The following is a 21,653-nucleotide window of genomic DNA, read 5'->3' on the forward strand; positions in this document are numbered from 1 at the left end:
TCAGAGTAAGTTCTGAAAGTGAGGCTCTCTCAAAGTGTTTCTTAATGGTTATTGTTATTTAAACACCATTGTAGACATTTGGAGGCAACATTGTATGGTAACCTGACAAAAGTCTTTGGAATCAGATAGAACCTGGATTGAAATCGACTCATTTCTCAGGTCCTTGGGGAAAAAATAACATAGTTACAATTATAGACTCTTGAGTCAGACTGTTCATATTTTAATCTCAGCTTCCGAACTATGTGGTATTGGGTAAGTTATTTCTTTGTGCCTCTGTTTCCTCACTTGTAAAATGAGGTAACACTGATACCTACCTCATTGAATTGTGAGAATTAAATGAGATAATATACACGAAAAGCTTTAAAAAACGTAAGCTGACAGTTGATCTTAACTGTTAGGTAATAATTTTTTTGAAGCTTGCTTTTCTCATCTATAAAAATGAGAATAATGTTATTTATATCATAATGTTTGATGGAAAGATTAAATGAAATAGCATACAAATTTACCTAGTGCAGTTTGTGGCACATACAAAATTAAAGAAACATTTATTAATTATTTCCTAAGTTTCAAGTTACATGTAGTCCTATAAAAAATAGTTATGAAGACTGGAATTTATAAAACAAATAACCCACTGCAATCTGGCTTTTGCCCGTACAACTGGTGATCTTGCTACTGAAGTTTAAGTAAAATGATGTTCATGTTACCAGATCCATGAACATTTCTTCCCTTTTGAACACTGTCTTATGTTCTTTTTTGTTGACCATCATCACACCATAACTTGTATAGCATTATTATCTTCTAATGTCGTGGAGTCCTTCTGCTACCCCTGTGACCATTCCTTCTTAGTTTCTTTCCCTGGAATCTCTTCTTTTTGGGTTTTAGTTTTTAATGGGATTCTGTCCTATGTCCTTATCTCTTTTTACTCTGTACATTTACCTGAAACAGCTTCATCCACTTGCATTGTGTTAACTATCACCTTTGTACTAAAGACCCCTAGCTCAGACACCTTTCCTGAACTCCAGATCCATAAGACAAGGTGTCTGCTACACATTATCATCTGGCTCTTTGTCCTGTAGGCTAAGCACAGCATGACCCAAAACAAACTTATTTTCCTCATGAGATTGCCCTTTCTCCTATTTTTAACACTGATTTGTGGCATTGCTAGCCACTCAGGTCTCTCAAGCCAGAAACTTGGGAATCATGCCACATGTTTTACAAAAAATCAATACAAGTTTCCCAGGCTGATGACCAAAATAACTACTAGATCAGTGGCACTTGGTGAGTGGTTAAGTACTTGCATCTTGATAGCAGAAAGGTTCTCTCCTTGGTTCTATTACTAATTTCACATTGTCACCTAGAGTAATCACTTTACCATATTACAAGACGGTTTTACCATCTGTGCTAGAAAAAGAAAATGTCTTTTTTCTTAGAAAACGATTTCATGAAATAGTAAAGTCAATGGAATTCCAAATGAAGGATGCTTGGTAAATGCAAACCAATAATAACATATCTTGTTACAGTTATTAATAAGTGATATCTGTGAGAGCATATGGTCATCGAAATGAAAAATATTAAAGTATATGGTCATCTGCAAAATAGCAGTAGTGTTAATTAGTGAAAGCAAACCAGGCAAATCTGTCATACACACACTTTTCAACCATAGGCTCTAATGGAAAGACTCAAAACCAAAAGATCAATACCAATTTCACTGCTGCTTTGTTCTGCCTTGTGAAGACCTAACAATTAATGTCTGTGTCAAGGACTTATTTTTCCCTTTCATTTCCTCCCTAAAGATTAAGGCTTTCAAAGGCTTCTGGCTGCTGCGTCATCAGGAAGCTATTCTGGGTGTTGTGCCCTTGGAGAGGGGGGAAGGGATACAGTGATTCATGCTGGTCATATCTATTCTGTGCTTTTAAAGGATGTGTTATGGAATGTGAACTTTATTTTTTTAAATCACTCAAGGCCTTTGGAAAGCTATGATATCATGACCATATTCTTAGAGGTATTTCATTTTCCCTGACAGCCTGCATCTGGGCTACCTTTTAGTTTTTCCATAAGGCAAGACATTTGATCATTTCTTTTCTACTGCTTAGAAATGTGGAGACACTCAGTCTCTAAGATTCCTCAGCTGAATAGGAGAAGTAAAAAGATCCCCCTCTTTTCCACCACCAAGAAGAAACCTTTTCTTGGCAATATAGGCAGCCCAACTTAAAAAATAACAATAATAACAGAAAAGACTTCTGTGTATTTTTCTTTTCTGAATATATAAGTAATACATGTTTTTAATTTGTTGAAAATTTGGAAAATACCAAAAAAGAATTTGGAGAAAGTAAACATCACCCTCAATACCAACTAATAACAATCACTCTTTAACATTTTGATAGATCTTCTTATTTTTTTCTATGCATTTGTGTGCTTTTTAAAATATTAAGATCGTACTATATATGTCATTCTGTAACTTGCTTTAAAATATTTAATTTTTAAAATAAACAATACATTTATATGCTTAAAAACACAAGCATAAAACTGTATTCAGTGAAACATCTTCTTTCTTTTCAATCCTTTAGGTAACTTCTGTTTACCAGTTTATTTCTAAAGAATTTTTATGTTTATAAGAGAAAATATGAATAATTTTCTTTGCTACACCTCCTGATTTTTCACACAAATAAAATCATGCTATAATTACTATTCTGCATCTTGGTTTTTCCTTGATAGGTCTTGTAATTCATTCCAAGTCATTATATAAAGTGCTTTTTCTTTTTTACAGCTGTCATTTTATAATATTCTATTGTGTGTATGTACCATAATTTATTTAACCAGTCCCCTGGTAATGGACTTTTAGATTACTTCCAATCATTTGCAGTTAGTAACAGTGCTACAGCAAATAACCTTGTGTATAGGTCATTTTGCCCTTTACCGTAGGATATTCCTAGAAGTAGAATTTTTAGGCCAAAGGGTATGTACATTTCAATTTTGATAGGTATTGCTAAATTGTTTTCCAGGAAGTTATGTCACCAACAATGTAGAAGAGTATTTATTTCTCCATACCCATGCCAATATAGGGTGTTATTAAACTGTAAACTATCACCAGTATGATAGGTAAAAAGTTATATTCCTCTTATTAAGAAAAATGTTTATGAGAACCATTATTGTTCCGTGAACTCTTTCCTATTCCCTCCTTCCCCGCCCCGTTTTCCTTAGATTCTTTTCCTATGGATTTGTAGGAGTTCCTTATTCATTAATGGAATTAATCCTTTGTCTGTAATGTGAGTTACAAATATTTTTTTCCTAGTTTGTCTTTTGCCATTTCATATGGTGGCTTTTTACTATACAGAAATATCTGATTTTTAGTAAGTCAGATTAATCATTTCTCTCAGGGCTTCTGGGCTCTGTATGATGCTCTGAAAGGGCTTCCCACTGTACCATTATTAAAAATGTTTCTCGATGGTTTCTTCTGTTAATGGCTTAATTTTTTACATTTAAACCATTTCATCTGTAATTTATTTTGAATATACTTAATCCTCTTGGCACACAGATCTATTTCTGATTATTTATTATTGTCTTTTGTTCTATTTGTCTACCATCACCACTCAATTTTAATTATTGTTCATTATGATAGGAATTGTCCTTCACTTGTACAGTATGTTTTGTTGGTTGTTGATCTTCCCCCCAATATTCAAATATTTGTCATTTTATTTATTATTATTATTTTTTAAATATAATTTATTGTCAAATTTGCTAACATACAGTGTGTAAAGTGTGCTCTTGGTTTTTGGGGTAGATTCCCGTGGTTCATCACTTAAATACAACACCCAGTGCTCATCTTTTGTCATTTTATTTACCCCTTAACCACTACATCAATTTTTGGATAAGGACAGGAAAAGCCTTCTTATACAATGTGATCTGGATCATTAGATGATTGATTAAGTGAGGGCAATTGAAGAGTCACTCAAACATTTTATGTTATGTTATGTTATGTTATGTTATATTATAACATCTAAATTTATATTTATTCAACAGTCCTTGGATATAGGACCGAAACCTTTTCTGGGAGCATGGATCCACTGATGGAATTTCATATCATCTTTCCTGAATAAATTGCACTCATAATACATGAAACAGGGCTTCCAGTTTTAATTTCTTTCTGCTAGACTAGCAATTTAAAGATCCTATAATATGAGTATAAAACTTTCTACATTTTTAGGGTTTTTTTTCTCTTTAACTTTGAAAGTTGTCTTGCCTCTATGTAATTTGACATCAAGTTTTTATTGAAGTTTTTGTTTGGGCATAAATTTTCAGCTCCTCTGGGTAAATACCAAGTAGTGTGATTGCTGGATCATATGGTAAGAGTATGTTTAGGTTTGTAAGAAACTATCAAACTATCTTCCAAAGTAGCTGTACCATTTTGCGTTGTCACCAGCAATAAATGAGAGTTCCTTTTGTTCCATATCCTCACTAGCATTTAATGTTGGCATTGTTCTGGATTTGGGCTGTTCTAATATAGGTGTATAGTGGTATAGTGTTGTTTTAATTTACATCTCCCTAATGACATATAATGTGGTATGTCTTTTCATGTGCTTATTTGTCCTCTGTATATCTCTGTATATAAAACCAGTGTTTTAGCACCATGTTGAAAAGACTGTCATTGCTCTATTGTATTGCCTTTGCTCCCTCGTCAAAGATTACTTTATTCTATCTATGTGCATCTGTCTCTGAGCTCTCTATTCTGTTTCACTGATCTATTTGTCTTTTTTTTTTTTTTTTTTTTTGCCAATACTCCACTACCTTAATTACTGTGCCTTTATTGTAAGTCTTGAAGTCAGATAGTGTCAGTCATTTTTGAAGAAAAACTTTGCTCTTGTCTTTCAAAACTGTTTTAGCTATTCTGGGTCTTCTGCTTCTCCATATAAACTTTATTATTATTATTTTTTAATGCTTATGTGTTTATTTTGAGAGTGAAAAAGAGAGAGCACAAGTGGGGAAGAGGCAGAGAGAGAGGGAGACAGAGAGAATCCCAAGCAGGCTCCTCATTGTCGTTGCAAAGCCCAAATGGGGCTTGATCTCATGGTTCGTGAGATCACAGCCAGAGCTGAAATCCGGAGTTGGAGGCTTAACCAGCTGAGCCACCCAGGTGCCCCCTTCATATAAACTTTAGAATCAGTCTGTTGGTATCCACAAAATGACTTGCTGGAATTTTGATTGGATTGCATTGAATCTATAGCTCTAGTTGGAAAGAACTGACATTTGACAGTATTGAGTCTTAATATCCATTAACATGGATTATCTCTGTATTTACTTAGTTCTTTGCTGTTTTTCATCAGTGTTTTGAGGTTTTCCTTCTATAGATCTTGTACATATTTCATTTTGGAGAGTGCTAGAGTAAATGGTAATATGTTTTTAATTTCAAATTCCACTTTTCATTGCTGATGTATAGGAAAGTGGTTGACTTTTGATATTAGCCTTGCATCCTGTGACCTTGCTATAATTACCTACTAGTTCTAGGAACTTTTTTGGTTAATTCTTTAGAATTTTCTACTTAGATGATCATGTTATCTTGAACAAAAACAGTTTTATTTCTTCCTTCCAAATATGTATACTTTTTATTTCCTTTTTTGTTTTTTTCTTAGTGCACTAGCTAGGACTTTAATAAGATGTCAAAAGTAGTGGGGAGAGGGGACATCCTTGCTTTGTTTCTGATCTTAGTGGGAAAGCTATGAGCTTCTCACCATTAAGTATGATGATACCTGTAGGTTTTTGTAGATATTCTTTTATCAATTTGAGGAAGTTACCTTCTATTCCTAGTTTACTGAGAGTTTTTATTATGAATGAGTGTTGGACTTTGTCAAATGCTTTTTCTGCATCTATTGATGTGATCATGTGATTTTTCTTATTTGGCTGTTGATGTGATGGATTCCAGTCTTGATTTTGGAATGTTAAACCAGCCTTGCATACCTGGGATAAATCTTACTTTGTTATAGTATATAATTCTTTCTATACAGTGTTGGATTTGATTTGCTAATGTTTTGTTGAGGACTTTTGCAACTGTGTTCATGGGAGGTATTGGTCCACAGTTTTCTTGTGATTTTTTTTTTTTTTCTGGTTTTGGAAAATTAGGGTAATTCTGGCCTTATAGAATGATTTGGGGAAGTATTTTCTTCTGCTCCCATCTTCTTATAGGCATTATAAGGAATTGGTATAATTAAATGTTTAGTAGAATTCACCAGTGAACCCATCTAGGCCTGGTGCTTCTGGTTTTGGAAGATTATTAATTGGTGATTCCATTTTTTTTAGTAGATATAGGCCTACTCAAATTATCTAGTTCTTCTTGGTGAGATTTGGCAGATCATGTCTTTCAAGGAATTGATCCATTTCATCTAGGTTATCATGCCACTGAGCATAGAGTTGTTTATAGTATTCCTCTGTAATGTCCACGAGATCTGTAGTGTTGTCCCCAATTTTACTTCTGAGTTAGCCTAGAGTTTTGCCTAAAAAAAGGAAACCAAGTTTATGCTATTCACATAGATATGACATAACCAGGAAATGTGCTGGATTTGATATTCCACTATTGACCACCCTGGCCACTCAGTGTCCACTAAGCCACAGAGCAGAGATCAGAAACACTGCCACACTGCTACCAAAATATTAAAGGTCTTCATGATTCTAGTTGGCAAAAAAGTCTGTACATCTGACACCTGACACTTCTAATTCTCGCTTTTACCTTCCCAGTCTAGGTGAGAAAGCCACTGACATTTGAGATGATTCTTTTTTTTTTTTTTAATGTTTATTTATTTTTGAGACAGAGAGAAACAGAGCATGAATGGGGGAGGGTCAGAGAGAGAGGGAGACACAGAATCCAAAGCAGGCTGCAGGCTCTGAGGTGTTAGCACAGAGCCCGATGCGGGGCTCGAACTCACAGACCATGAGATCATGACCTGAGCCGAAGTCAGAAGGAAGCTCAACCGACTGAGCCACCAGGCGCCCTGAGATGATTCTTGAGTCACATATTAAGATCTGATTTAAAGACTCTTGCTAGGCTGTTTATTTTGTTCCATTGGTTTGTCTGTCTCTTAATGCTTGTACTAGTTCTGTATCTCTAAATTATTTAGATTTCAGTTTTAACCTGTGCCCAGTCATCTCAGAAAGGATTCCCCAAAAATAAGAATTAGATTTTCTTAGTGTAAACATTTTGCTATCGTGTTCAGACCTCCTCCAGTGTGAGACTATTTTATCTAGAATTGCTCATTTCTTTGACTCCCTGACCTTGGAAGCATGGGAAAAGCAGGTCTTTCCTTACCTGATTTTGCAGTAGGAACTAAAGACATCTGTCTCTGACTTTTAACGAATAACTCTTCACCAATTTTAAGATTTACCTTCGAAGTGTTAGTAGTATCCACAGATGTATATGATCATAGATTTTGATTTATGGATTCTCCTGAATAAAAAGTGATTAACAGCTCTTTCCAAAAAAAAAAAAAAAAAGATTTACCTTCGAGGGCTTCAGTGGTGGAGAGACGAGGGAGAGATCAGATTATTTTCATTGTATAACCTTCTCTATCATATGCATGCATTCCCAGTTCAAAAGAACAGTTAAAACAGTTTTTAAGAATTATCCTTAAAAAGGGTGAACATGAATATATATCCTTTTGATTGTTGCTAAGAACCTTTGTTGAGGTAAGGGAAGCTTATGCTCTCCCCCTCGCCCTCTCTGAATTGGTCTAAAATGGTAGATTTCTTCACCTTGTATGTTCCCATAGGTGTGTTGCCGCCAGACTGACTACTGGCAATTTGTGAAGGACATCCGATGGCTCAGTCCGCACTCAGCCCTTCACGTGGAGAAGGTAAGAAGTGAAAAGTAACCGCAGGGCCCTGTTGTTTGATGCTCTGTCTGGAGAGTCTCCTAGGGTAGAAAGATGGCGTGTGTTAAGTTTCCTATTAACCGAGGAAAGGAAACTATGCCTGTAAGACTAATCTGGAGGGCTCGGGGGAGGATTGTTTACTTAAAAAAAAATAATAAACCTTACAAATACATTGCTCCAGGCCTTTTTCTGTACTCTGGGGAAGAGATAAAAAGTTTTGTTATCTTCAAAAGATCTGCATATTAGGACGAGAATGAAGCTGTTCAAAATCCTAGGAAAATGGCAAGAGATTCCCTGAAGTAGTTGGGGAAGCAGGACTGAGATGCTGATAACTATGTGAGGAGAAGAGGAGCCATCAGTTGGAAAGAAATGGAGATTTCTGGAGGCCAGTGTCAAATAGAGCTGAACGTGTTCCTGAACAACAGCTTTAGCTACCATTGTAGGACTTTACTCTCCTGACCTCTTAGCTCAACAGAGTACCCTTCATTTCCAAGTAGGGAAACAGCTCATGGAGGTTAGTGACTTGGCCAGAGTTACACAGCTAGCTCCAGATCAGTCACTGCCAAATGTACATATCTATTTATTTAACTCTTCAGTATGGAAAATCTCAAATACATACAAAATTAATGAGAAAAGCGTAATGAACCCTGAAATATCCATTACTCGTCTTCAGTATCTGTTAATAGCTGGCAGTCTTATTTCATGTATATCCCACCTACTGCAGGTTCATCACTGAGATGATGTCAGGAGAAGTAATTTGTTTTTAAATGATCAGGGAACCAAATCACAAGATGTCAGACTGGCCCTTTTTGTGAAGAAAAGGCCAGAGCCCAGTGGTTTTTCTTATGTGGATTTTCTTTGTCCTTCTCACTTTATTTTTCTTACCACCACTCCCTCTCACCCCAGCTAACTTCCTTTTCTAAAATATATTGCCATAGTCATTTCTTCTTGGAAGCTGCCTGAAATTGCCATCCATACATGTTTTGCACTGAACCTGGGCTATGAGTCCTTGCTTTTGTTTATTTATTATTATTATTTTTTTAATGTTTGTATTTATTTTTGAGAGAGAAAAGAGAGAGCATGAGCGGGGGAGGGGCAGAGAGAGGGGGAGACAGAATCTGAAGCAGGCTCCAGGCTTTGAGCTGTCAGCACAGAGTGTGATGCGGGGCTCAAACTCACAAACTGTGAGATCACGACCTGAGCCAAAGTCAGACATTTAACTGGCTGAGCCATCCAGGCACCCCAGACCTTGCTTTTAGAAATAGTCAAGTAGAAGGAGGTTCCAAATAGAGAATGCTGTGACTACAGCCAGAAAGAGACACTCAGATGGCTTCTCTTTGGTGGAGAATCTTAGGTGGTGTCTTCCCAGATCCTTTCCCCCAGGTTTTTGTGCATTATTTTCTAGAGGCCACCTAAAATGGAGGACTCTGTGAAAGAAGCCAAGAGGTCAAGTTTATCCCTCCTCAGAGTACCACAGGATCATGTCTCTTTGGAGTTAGAACATAAAGAGACAGATGTAGCAGCTTTGTCCTCTCCTGGAGCTGCATATCAGGTCTTAACTGCTTAGTCCCTCTGCAGTGGCCCAATCAGCAGTGGAACCACTAATCCCTTCATTCCCGCTCCTCCTTCAGTAACCTCTAAATACTAGCTGGAGGAAAAATATCTCTGATTGCCTCCTCTTCCCTTTCTCAATTTGGTTCTCAGGTCATTAGGCCTCAGTCTTGCTGTCTTTACCAGGATGCATGTTTTGACTCACGCCTCTTTGCCTTCCAGTTCATCAGCTTGCACGAGAATGGCCAGAGCAGCACCGAAGGTGTGAGTGAGCATGCTGTTGCAAAGTTGTGGCTGCAGCATAGCTTGCAGTGCCACTGTCTCTCAGCCCAGCTCCGACCTCTGCTTGGGGATAGACAATATATCAGAAAATTCTACACAGGTAGGTGGAGGTCACTTAGCCAGGATTGTTGCATATACTTCTTCATCTCTTCCACTTTACTCTTCCTTTACAGACTGACTCTCACCCCAGAGCCTCATACTTTCACTTGGTGCCAATAGAGATTCTCAACAGAGACACACATCCAGTCTTCTCTCTCACCTCCTACGTAAAACACAATCAGACTTTATGCTAAGGTATTCCCCTACCTCCATATACACAAACCGATAAGAATAACCCCCATTTACGGAGAGTTTCCTGTGTGCCAATCACCGTTACATACTTTTTATACATCTGATCTTCCTAATAGCCCCAAGACCTGGGTATTAATACCTCTGTTTTCCAATCAGAGAAGCAGAGCCCGAGGAGATTAGGTGACTTGGCCAAAGTCACCTAGAGCCAGGATTCAAATCTGGGACTTTATGACTTTGAAGCCTCTTGTTGTACCCTCTCTATTATACAGCATGTTACTTAGCCTATTTGTAGTAGTGTAGTAGTTACTATACTTTGTCGCTGATTCTCCTTCTCTTTGTAGTGGTAGGATTCTCCTCAGGTCATTTTTACCCTTTGTCTCCTTACTTCCCTGAGCCCCTCCCAGGCTGTACAGGGAAGCTAAAGTTCTCCCTGTTGGGCTCCATCACAGCAGTAGCTCTTCTCTCCCCAGATACTGCTTTCCTGCTAAGCAGCGCCCACGTCACGGCCATGCTCCAATGCCTGGAAGCAGTGGAACAGAACAACCCCCGCCTCCTGGCTCAAATTGATGCATCTATGGTAAGGGGGCAAGGAGTTATCACTGTCTGTGCTGGGCCCCTGGACCTCATCATGGTACAACTCTCTGTAGCAAACTGCTTCTTTGCTTAGGCAGTTGTGAACTAAAAGTCTTTCATTAGGAAAAAAAAAAATACTTCAAGAAGAAGGGGAGGTACTGTTAAGTATTTATTGAAGTAAAAAGTCTAAGCTTAGGTCTGTTTAAGGAGGGACGTGTCTTTTTTTTTTTTTTTTTTTTTGATGTTTATTTATTTTTGAGACAGAGAGAGAGACAGAGCACAAACAAGGGAGGGGCAGAGAGAGAGGGAGACACAGAATCTGAAGCAGGCTCCAGGCTCTGAGCTGTCAGTGCAGAACCCAACACAGGGCTTGAACTCATGAACCATGAGATCATGACCTACTCTGGCTGAAGTCAGACACTTAATCAACTGAGCCACCCAGGCTCCCTGGGAGATGTCTATTTTTTAAACCCTTTAAAAAAAATCCTTAGTCTGAGTAAGCATGTCCTGAAGGGTAGGCTTGACAAGCTGAGGGGAAGAGGATGATTTTGAATCAGGAGTAGGATTTATAGTGTCAGAACTAGTATGACCTGGTGTTACACAGGATCATTTTTGTCCTTGAAGTATAAAGATAGTTTTGTTGTTTATTGTTAACCCTTTGATTCACTTGCCCTATCACTAATATCAGTGCCTCAGTTAGAATGGAATCATAGGCCCTACTTCTTTTTGGGAGGGATCCCCTATCTCTCTTAGTTTTAAATTTCTTTATTTTTTTTTAAGTTTATTTATATATTTTGAGGGGCGCTTGGGTGGCTTAGTCAGTTAAGCATCTGACTTCAGCTCAGGTCATGATCTCATGGTTGGAAGGGTTTGAGCCTTTTGTTGGGCTGTGTGCTGATAGCTCGGAGCCTGGACCCTGCTTCAGATTCTGTGTCTCCGGCTCTTTCTGCCCCTCCCCCAATCATACTCTGTCTCTCTCTTTTTCTCAAAGATAAATAAACATTAAAAAAAGTTTTTAAGTTTGGAGAGCCTGGGTGGCTCAGTCAGTTAAGCGCCCGACTTTGGCTCAGATCATGATCTCGCGGTTTGTGGGTTCGAGCCCCATGTCAGGCTCTGTGCTGACAACTCAGAGCCTGGAGCCTGCTTCAGATTCTGTGTCTCCCTCTCTCTCTGCCCCTCCCCTGCTCACATGCACTCTCTCTCTCTCAAAAATAAATAAACATTTAAAAAAGCTTTATTAAAAAAGCTGGTTTACTTCCTTCTAGATAAGTTTTGTTAACAGAAAAGCTTTATTAAAAAAGCTTTTTTAAATGTTTATTTTTGAGAGAGAGAGAGAGAGAGAGAGAGAGAGAAAGAGAGTGTGAGCAGGGGAGAGGCAGAGAGAGAGGGAGAGAGAGAGAATCCCAAGCAGGCTCCACACTGTCAGCACAGAGCCTGATGAGGGGCTTGAACCCACGAACTGCAAGATCATGAGTGGAGACGAAATCAAGAGTTGGATGCTTAACCGACTAGGCTATCCAGGTGGCCCTCTTGGTTTTAAATTTTGATTCTTAGTTACCAGTACCAGGCTTGGTGCCAGGCACCATACATGCACCATCTCATTTAATTCTCACAGCTCTATAAGGTAGGCATTAATCTCATTTTATAAAGGAGACCATCTGAGGGACAGAGTAGATAAGTCACTTGCTCAAAGTTTATATGATATGAACCCTGATATGTCTGATTTCTGACTCTATGTGCATAGTCTTAAGAATTTTGTTATGCTGCTACTAAGATAAAGCCCTCCGGGTGTCCCATCTAGGACTCCAGTTTCAGAAGCTGTGGTGTATGGCAGGACTTCTAGGTTTTCAAAATTGTATGCTGTAATAGAGCAATAGAGTGGTATGCCATATCTACAGGCTCTGGCTGCAGTTCAGGCCTGCGGCCAAAGGTCAGCTTCCACCAGCATTACTATAGTGCTGAGTGCTCCTTCTCTGAGGGCCTCTGTCCTGGACTCCAACATGTGGGTTTTTTTTGTAGTTTGCCAGAAAGCATGAGAGCCCGCTGCTGGTAACAAAGAGCCAGAGCCTGACAGCTCTGCCTGGTTCCACGTACACTCCTCCAACCAGCTATGCTCAGCATTCCTACTTCGGGTCCTTCTCCAGCCTCCACCAGTCCGTACCCAGCCACAGCTCAGGTATGGGGGCAGGAAGGGTAATCATGACATGTATGCCAAGCCCCGAAGCAAGTAGAGGATTTTGTGGGTGCAAACAGGAAAGGTGTAGCTAGAGCTTTGGCTTGGTGCAGTTGGTCATATTTCATGTCTTGATAAAGGACATCTTAAAAAGTTATATAGCGACCAGTCTAAGATAATTCAATGGAATCATTAAAGTAACAGAGGAAAGAGATGTTTTTAGATTCCCCTGGATTTCTAATCCACGTTGCCAAGAAGACATTTCAATAATAATAGCTAACACTTACTGAGCACCAACTGTGTGCCAGGCTCTGTTATATTTATATATATTATTTTATTTGATCCTCAAAATAGTCCTATGCAGTAGGTGTTGTTATTATTGCCCATTTTACAGATGAGGAATGAACACCAATAAACAATGAAGCTACTGTATCAAGAGCGCATGCTCTTATCTTACCTTACCTGGTTTACTTCCTTCTAGATAAGTTTTGTTAACAGAAGAGACTCATAAATATGGAGAAGAAACTGAGGGTTACTGGAGGGGTTGTGGGAGGGGGGATGGGCTAAATGGGTAACGGGCACTAAGGAATCTACTCCTGAAATCATTGTTGCACTATATGCTAACTAATTTGGATGTAAATTTTAAAAAATAAAAAATAAAATTAAAAAAAAAAAAGTTTTGCTTACCTCACATGACGAACCTTTTCTGAGGTGGTACTGGGCACCCAGTAATGATAGGGAGGTAGGTCCTTAGTTGTAGAGAAGCCTTTCATATGTACCAAAGATTTCCAGCTCACCTTTTTCTTCCCTTTTTATATCCTAGAAAGAAGATCGACTTCCTTTTCACTCTCTGGCCCTCCCCGGAAACCTCAGGAAAGCAGAGAGCACGTCTCACCAGCACAGGATCAACCTAGCCAAGCCTCACTGCTTCCAGCCTCTACGTTAGCCAGGGATTCCCCCTCAACTCCAAATGAGATGAGCTCTAGCACACTGACCAGCCCCCTAGAAGCATCCTGGGTCAGCAGCCAGAATAATTCCCCAAGTGATGCCAGTGAGGGGCCCGAGTACTTAGCCATCGGCAACCTGGACCCCCGAGGCCGGACCGCCAGCTGTCAGAGTCACAGCAGCAATGCTGAGAGCAGCAGCTCCAACTTGTTCTCCTCCAGCAGCTCGCAGAAGCCAGACTCTGCTGCTTCTTCCCTAGGCGAGCAGGAGGGAGGTGGGCAGAGCCAGCTGTCCGGCGTCCTTCGCAGGTCCAGCTTCTCAGAGGGGCAGACGTTCACTGTTACCAGTGGAACAAAGAAGAGCCATACTCGCTCCCATTCGGATACCAACATTGCCTCCAGAGGAGCCCCAGGTAATGATAGTCACCAGTCCCTAGTTAGTGACTTATGTTTCTGATGACATGATGGGTATCCTGCTTATAATGAAAGAGAGAAGTTTATAATGTTATATGAATACCCAAGAAATCGGAGAATATTTATATTTGTTCCTTTATACGTTGCTAACTAGTAAATGTTTTCCTGAATTCTTTCACCAGTTCCTTAGCATCAGAGGATAGTGTGGCTTGTTACAGTTTGAGTTTTTAATGTTTCTCTCTGGCAGAGGGGAATTACTAATGAGCTTTAAAAATAATCCCATTAAATTCCTCCCCTTTCTGTGATTCCTGAGAAGTTTGGTTAGGTGTCATACTAGTACGAGAGAGGCTAAGTGATATTTGGGTTTCCTCATTAAAACTAGGGATATAGTGAGTGTGGGATGATGAGATCTAGGAAACAAGTAGGTGGGGCTGGCCGTTGCATCACTAATTCAGGTTGGAAGGCCATCAGTTGAGGGGCCCTGGCCATTGGGCCCTCCCTCACACAAATAGCAGCTGCTAAGCAGAGCACAGCCTTGGCTCGAGAGAGGTGGGGCTCACTGCTTTTGCCATCTCCCTGCCATCTTCTGTCATGGGTTGTTAGTGTCTGGCAGGCTTTGGTTGGGTTTCATTTGTAGGAGAGTCTCCATAACAGCAAGTATAAGGTGGATCTCTGTGCTCAAAGCCAGTTCTGGGTAGGAAAACCCCAGAAATAAAATATAAAAATAAAATATAGAAAACTTTGAAAAAGCAAAAGAGGAAGATTTCCTTTAGCAACTGGAGCTGCTATTGATTTCTCTTTGTAATTTCTAGAAAGGTGAGAGCTGAGGCCCTCATCCAAAACTTCTGAGTGACAAACTTTTTTTTCCATTTTCTACTCAAGATGCGGTTCTGCTTATTGGAACGCTTCAGGAAAAAAAAAATTCCAAATCAAAGACTGTCTTCCCACAAGCTTTCTTAGATGTGAAGAGTATTAGGGTTAGCGCCTCGCTTCACATCTCCTGCTGCTGGCCTGCTGTCTACTGTACTCCAGGCCACTGGTCTTTGAGCGTGGGATGCTTCCCTGCCCCCGTTCTTGAATCCATGTGGATTCCAGAAACCATGGTAACCTGCATTGGAAAGGGGAGCAGAGAAAACCTAAGCAAAAGGGTCTGAGGGAGAGGGGGTCGTGTGTAGATTCTTGTATGAGTCAGCTACTATGGTTCAGTAGCTGAGTACTTCAGCACCAGTGTTCCCTCTTGGGAGCTAGGTCCCTACCTCCGCTAGATAAAAGGACACTCTTTTTCTCACTCTCTCTGTTCTCATTTCCTCTCTTTGGACTCTCCTCTGCACCTGTCTGTCTACGTACAGGAGGCCCCAGGAATATCACCATTATAGTTGAAGATCCCATTGCAGGTTTGGGAGCCAGTCCTCCTTTCTGTCTGCCACCTCCTCCTCCTCTGTGACCATCTTGCTTAGTTCAGAACCTCCTTTTCCATTCTGGTGTCAAATCAAGTCTGGCTAGTCTGGCCAGTCCTGCTGTGATTCTTGGACCCGTCTCTAAAATGGCACCGATATTTTGCATAATATATTTATTGCCCATGACTTCCAGATGCCTCATTTAGTCTCCCAATAGCTTCTGGGAGGTGGAGTCAAAATTTATCAATCCTGAAGGTGAAACTGAAGCCCAAAGGTGAAACTGAAGCCTGCTCTTTGTCCAAGGCATCATGATGAATCAGTGACAGAATTTTTCTTATAACTGAGTACTTACTGTGGATTACTTTATTTTCCTTGAATTAACACCAGAATGTCTTTTTCCCCCCTTCTGTGGTCTTGGATGTGGATGCATGCTTTTTGCCTCTCCCAGAGTCCCATTTCCTTTTTCTTTCACCTATTTTCCTTCCTCTGTAAGTCCCACCCACCACCATTCCAGCCATTTTACAGGTTTTTTTTCTAGTGACTTTGGTTTTCATGGTGATGTTGAAGATGAATATTGTGTTAAATTCTGGGTTTATGGAGATATTAACAGTAGAGTGTGTTTGCCAGACAGAGTGGTGAGGGAGGACTGAAAATGGTGGCCTCCTGCTAATGGAGGGAGCCACTGAGTATGTAAGCTTGGAAAAGAGAAGGTTAAAGAGGAGGAAGTTGACAGGACCACCATGTAGAAGAGCATTGTTATTTTTAAGGAGACGAGAAATTGTAAGAAGACAGATTTCAAGTGAGTGTGAGGAAATCTAAGAATTAAGAGTTGTTCATTTGAATGGGCAGCATCAGGAAGCGGTGAGCTCAGTAAGCAAAGGCTGGACGGCCTGCACATGTTGTAAAGGAATAGCGCGCTGGTGTTGGAGTTTGTGTTGTGCACTTAATTTGACTGGGGACCTTAAAGGAGGTCCCATCCGAGTCATAGTTTCTTAACCAAGGCATCATGGTGACTGCTGGTTTGTCTTTAGATCAGTAGTGAGGAGGAGAGCTCACTGCAGGGACCAGTAGAAATCTTTGAGACCCAAGGAAAATGCAGTTATCTCTTACCACAGAGTAGCATTTTTTTTAATGAGAGGAGCAGCTGACAAGTTGGCACCCTCTGTGGGGGGAAATGGTTGGCTGCGGCTCAGTCATTCACTCTCCCAGAGCATCCTGCTCATTTCTCAGGCATCCACCTGCTTTTCTGCCTGCCCTTCCTTCTGTAGCAGTGGGAATTTTGTGTTTTCCTTGGGAGAATATCAGTTTCTCATTTCCTATGAGCCCTGCCTACTACTATTTCTCTACTCCCCACTCTCATCGTTCCTTAAAAACTTCTACCCAGCCAGCCGCTTCCTACTTTGCCAGGCTTCTCTTTAAACCTTTCCTTTTCTTCTCCAATAAGGCTGGGCCTATAGCCCTGTGGCTGATCCCTTTGGATACAGGGCCATTGTCCTTGGCTTCTCTAGCATTGTCTTGATGCCTCCTTGAAGGACGTTGCTGGATTTTATTTTGTTTTTCAGCTAATTGAGAAGTGAATTAAATTTGTAGGTGTGACAACTTTCAAGTTCATTTCAGGTTCAAGAGAGGCCATATCCTAGTATTTTCCTAGTGTGACCATTCTGAGATTGTTTAAGAGCCCATTGTCAAGGTTTCAGAGAAGTTTCAGTGTGCTTATCTTTGTTTTACCATGTGAGGATTGTTATCTACATTGGTTTTTGTCAAGAGGATGGAAATTGGCCAATATTCCTAGAACATTTGGTAAGAAGATGGAAGAACAAAGAACTGAATTCATGAGTCTACTTTGATTTGATTCTTTCCACCTTTGTGTTGCTGCATCTTGGGTTATGTTTTCTCTTTCCCTCTTAGAAGATACTGACTCCCCATCTCCCTTCCTCCATGTGTTCCTGCATTCTTGGACCGTTCCCTGTTGCTGCGCCATCTCTCTCCTGTTTGGGAGGGCATTGGGAATGGGAGCAGTTAAATACTGAAACTCCGAAGTTGGGAATGTATCTGTTGCTCACCTCGTATGTGTGTTTTTACTCCCTGGTGGTCACTGACACTAGAATCCTGCAATGATAAGTCGAAGTTGAGAGGTCCCTTGCCCTACTCTGGCCAAAGCAGTGAAGTCAGCACACCCAGCTCTCTGTACATGGAGTATGGTAAGTGAGCACTAGGAAGGCCAGGGCTGCAGCTGTGTCTTTTCTCTGCTCTCCCCTTGTGCCTGCTAAGGTCTGAGCTGTCTAGCTCATGTCGGCTCTGGGGAGGGTACACACCATACAGTCTCACCCTTCCTATCATCATTTCCAGCCCCCGTGCTAGAAATCACACTGCCCCACCATTTTTCTTGCTCCTTTCTGACTTAGGGGTCCCACCCTCTCGTATGCCGTGGGTGTTATCACCATGAATGTCTGTTGATCCAAATGGAATGGCTCTCTGAGTGGGTGAGAGAGGGACCTTGAAAGGAGGCCTGTGAGTGTCGGGGCTGAATTATGAGAAGATAAGCTCCACAGGAGGAGCTTATCTATTTGTTTCCTTGTCTGATTCTCAGCACAGGTTTTTAGGGTTTTTTGTAGGGTAGGAGGGCAAGTATCTCTTTAAATTTTGATGGTAAAAGGATTGTCTCTGGGCTCTCTTCTCTTATTCTACTATTCTTTAACCAAGAGGCTTAGTGGTCTGGGATTCTGAGATTTAGAGAAATTCCTTTAGAAGGTAGACCTCTTCTTTCCAGCCTGTTAACCTGGGAAAACTTGGGCGCATCTTTAGTGGTAAAATCATCAGACTTCTCAAAGAAGCTTGTCTGTTACAGATTTGCTTTCTAAGTCGGAGCTTTTCACATCCACATTCCATTTTCCCACAGAGGGTGGTCAATACCTGTGCTCAGGGGAGGGCATGTTCCGAAGACCATCAAAAGGACAGTCCCTCATCAGCTATCTGTCTGAACAAGACTTTGGAAGCTGTGCAGACCTGGAAAAGGTAAGGGATCTAAGAGGCTACTGAAGAGCTCATGAGTTGGGAGATCTGGACTGAGGTCCCACAGAGCCATTTCTTCTAATGAGGTTTGGGTACATAGTAGTAACATGAGCAAAGACCACAGTAAAGACAAGTTCAAGCTAAAGATAAGCTCAACACTTTCCATCTCTGGAGAACTTTTCAGGGAGTATATGCTCCTCACTGAGTCCAAAACTGTTACTAATTTTCTCTTAGAAGCTACCTTGGGCAGAGAAATACTTTTTAGACACATGATTATTGTTTCCCTGACCCTGGAAGCTTAGGTTAAAAATTGTTTCCAGAATCAACTTCCATATTTTGTTCTAAGGCTCAGATATATAATAAATAATGTCCCTGTGACATTTTGTAGCTTAAAAGCACTTTATCTTGAGATTTATGTTTACCTTAATGCTTTGTATACAGGGATGTGGCTTAGGAAAGACCTTGATGTTAAATTCTGGACTTTTTCTCTATCATTTTTATGTAAAGTAGGACAGGAGGGCCAGGCATGACAGGTTTGAGAGCAAAGAGAATGTAGAACAGTTTTTTTGGCCATCAGCTTTCCTTATAGTGGAAGTGTTCATTTCCCCTGAGTATTTTGAATAAAAGCAGCACATGTCTTAGAAGCTCTCCTTTCCAGGGGCTCCTGGGTGACTCAGTTGGTTAAGTGTCTGACTTTGGCTCAGGTCATGATCTCGTGGTTCATGAGTTCAAGCCCCACGTCGGGCTCTGCTGTCAGCACAGAGCCTGCTTCAGATCCTCTGTCTTCCTGTCTCTTTGCCTCTCCCCTGCTCGCCATCTCTCAAAAATAAATAAACATTAAAAAGATAATAAAAAAGGAAGCTCTACTTGTCAGCGTTACAATCAGTGAGGTGTTCAACGTATCTAGCCCCTTGCTAATCAACTTCTTTCGTGCTCTCCTTTCCCTAGGAGAATGCCCATTTCAGCATCTCAGAGTCCTTGATTGCTGCCATTGAGCTAATGAAGTGCAACATGATGAGCCAGTGCCTGGAAGAAGAGGCAGAGGAGGAAGAAGACAGCGATAGAGAGATCCAGGAACTGAAGCAGAAGATCCGCCTTCGTCGCCAGCAGATCCGCACCAAGAACCTGCTCCCTGGGTATCAGGAGACTGAGCACGGAAGTGAGTGAGGCTGTGAACTCCTCAGTTCCACTTCTGCAGGGAGTTAGGATAAGACTTGGTACCTTGTGGGCTTCCTTTTTTGTCTCACTTTCAAATGTTATAACCCAGCTAAGGGTTCCTCTGCTGTCAGAAAGAATTTTTATGTTGTAATTTTTTTCCTGCCAGACCCAGAGTCCTGGAGTTTATCTATTTCCTACCTCAGAAATATCTTCCAAAAAATAGGTTTCTGATACGAGAACTACAACTGCTGGTCCCAGAGTCACTTCCCAGATAGTAGTACCTTCTGTTTACCTGAAACTTTCATTTTTTTTTTTTTTTTTTAAAGAACAACTTTTTTTTTTTTTTTTAACGTTTATTTATTTTTGAGACAGAGAGAGACAGAGCATGAACGGGGGAGGGTCAGAGAGAGAGGGAGACACAGAATCTGAAACAGGCTCCAGGCTCTGAGCAGTCAGCACAGAGCCCGATGCAGGGCTCGAACTCACATACCGCGAGATCGTGACCTGAGCCGAAGTCGGACGCTTAACCGACTGAGCCACCCAGGCGCCCCTACCTGAAACTTTCAAAATGTCATGAATAAAATGGGGAATAATCAACAAGAAGAGCTACTTTCCATTTCCCCAGCATCACTCCCAGCCAAGGTTCTATTCACTTCTCTGTTGAAGTCACACCAGGTCCCTTTCATTGTGACCCTAGGATAGGAGACCACTTTCTGTCCTGTTTATTACCTTTTTTTTCTTTTTAAAACATAGCAGGCTTTCAGGTCACTTCTAACAGCTCCCAGTTTAGTTCACGTGATTCAACGCAATTCTCTGACTCTGGCTCTGCTGATGAGGTTGACGAATTTGAAATCCAAGGTAAGAAGTGACACTTTATTTCAAGCAACTTTCATTGCCTGACTCTTTGAATTTGAAGTCGTAGACTGAGAAGCTTTCCTTAAGTATTGACAATCTTCATAATGGTACATTATGGAATGTTGTTAGTAACTGTGAGAGGAAGCCTCTCTTGCTAAAAACAAAACTCCTTTAGTAAAATTTAAGCAGAAAAAGAAGTGCTTCAGGTAGAGGGGCCTGGCTGTTGAAGTCACCTTGATGGGTCTCCTCAATTGCACCTTTGTCTTGGATTTTCACTCTGATTCCTCCTGGTAAGAGCCTAGGGCTGACCTATACTTGCATGAAATTAGAATCTTATTCTCTTATGTTCCATAACACAATCACAATTGTTTCAAAATGTTTAAAAGGAACTTTGTTATAATCCTAAGAGAAAAGGACAAAAAGAGTCATTGGGGGGAAAAAAAGGGAAAAAAAAATCAAGTTTACAAAGTAGAGCTTTTTCTGTCCTACCAGTGCTAACTTGCTTAGCAGAATCACTGACCCTTGTTGTTGTTATTGTTGTTGTAAGCACATGCATAGAGAACAGGAGGGGTTCTAATCTGGGAAGGCAGTTGTATTAAATCATGTTAACTCATGACTAATGGATTAATCCATTCCTGCAAATCATAGATTTCTTCAAGTTCCCATCAGTGCCACAAACAAACAAACAAACAAACAAACCAAAAAGCAGTTCATAGTCACAAGTTTTCACCCATGGGTGAAACTAAGAGTTATTTCCTTATGGAGCTGAATTGACTCTATAATTCTCCATGGTAAGATGGTGATGAATACATGTTTTATAGATCTGTTTATATCAATCTAGAGAATTGATGTAATTCACTTTTCACCTGCGCAGACCTCCAGTAGTAATTGAAACTTGGTGGTAGCTGGATTTCTTCCCCATTCAGAAATACAATTTTTATACATATTTTTCCAGGTGTCTAGGAAGTCTTCCTTCTGTGTTCTCTTTAATATGTCTGATTTCTTTTCATGACAATAATAGCCACTTAAAACTCCATTTTTTTTTGGTTTGTTTGTATGTGGTTTTCCAACATTTCTCCAATTCTCTGATACCAACTGAGTATCCTGACAATTCAATTCTGACATTAACTCCTGGAGTTAGGATAGA

General features: G+C 40.4%; 1 protein-coding gene across 8 annotated transcripts in view; it reads left to right on the plus strand.

Moving 5' to 3' along the window:
* The window catches only part of RUBCN (rubicon autophagy regulator), a 67,924-nt gene that overhangs the window by 29,054 nt on the left and 17,217 nt on the right, over positions 1-21,653 (plus strand). For 4 of the 8 annotated variants that reach the window (XM_042998506.1, XM_042998499.1, XM_042998501.1 and 1 more), the window contains 9 exons: positions 7,755-7,838; positions 9,630-9,789; positions 10,451-10,557; positions 12,573-12,729; positions 13,550-14,083; positions 17,587-17,682; positions 18,381-18,496; positions 19,442-19,652; positions 20,405-20,509. In XM_042998506.1, the coding sequence (XP_042854440.1) occupies positions 7,755-7,838; positions 9,630-9,789; positions 10,451-10,557; positions 12,573-12,729; positions 13,550-14,083; positions 17,587-17,682; positions 18,381-18,496; positions 19,442-19,652; positions 20,405-20,509 (1,570 nt within the window). The remainder of the gene's footprint in view (positions 1-7,754; positions 7,839-9,629; positions 9,790-10,450; positions 10,558-12,572; positions 12,730-13,549; positions 14,084-17,586; positions 17,683-18,380; positions 18,497-19,441; positions 19,653-20,404; positions 20,510-21,653) is intronic. The other 4 variants (XM_042998500.1, XM_042998502.1, XM_042998503.1 and 1 more) reach the window with 3 other exon arrangements.

Source organism: Panthera tigris, chromosome C2 (genome assembly GCF_018350195.1).
Source record: "Panthera tigris isolate Pti1 chromosome C2, P.tigris_Pti1_mat1.1, whole genome shotgun sequence".
Lineage (NCBI taxonomy): Eukaryota > Metazoa > Chordata > Mammalia > Carnivora > Felidae > Panthera > Panthera tigris.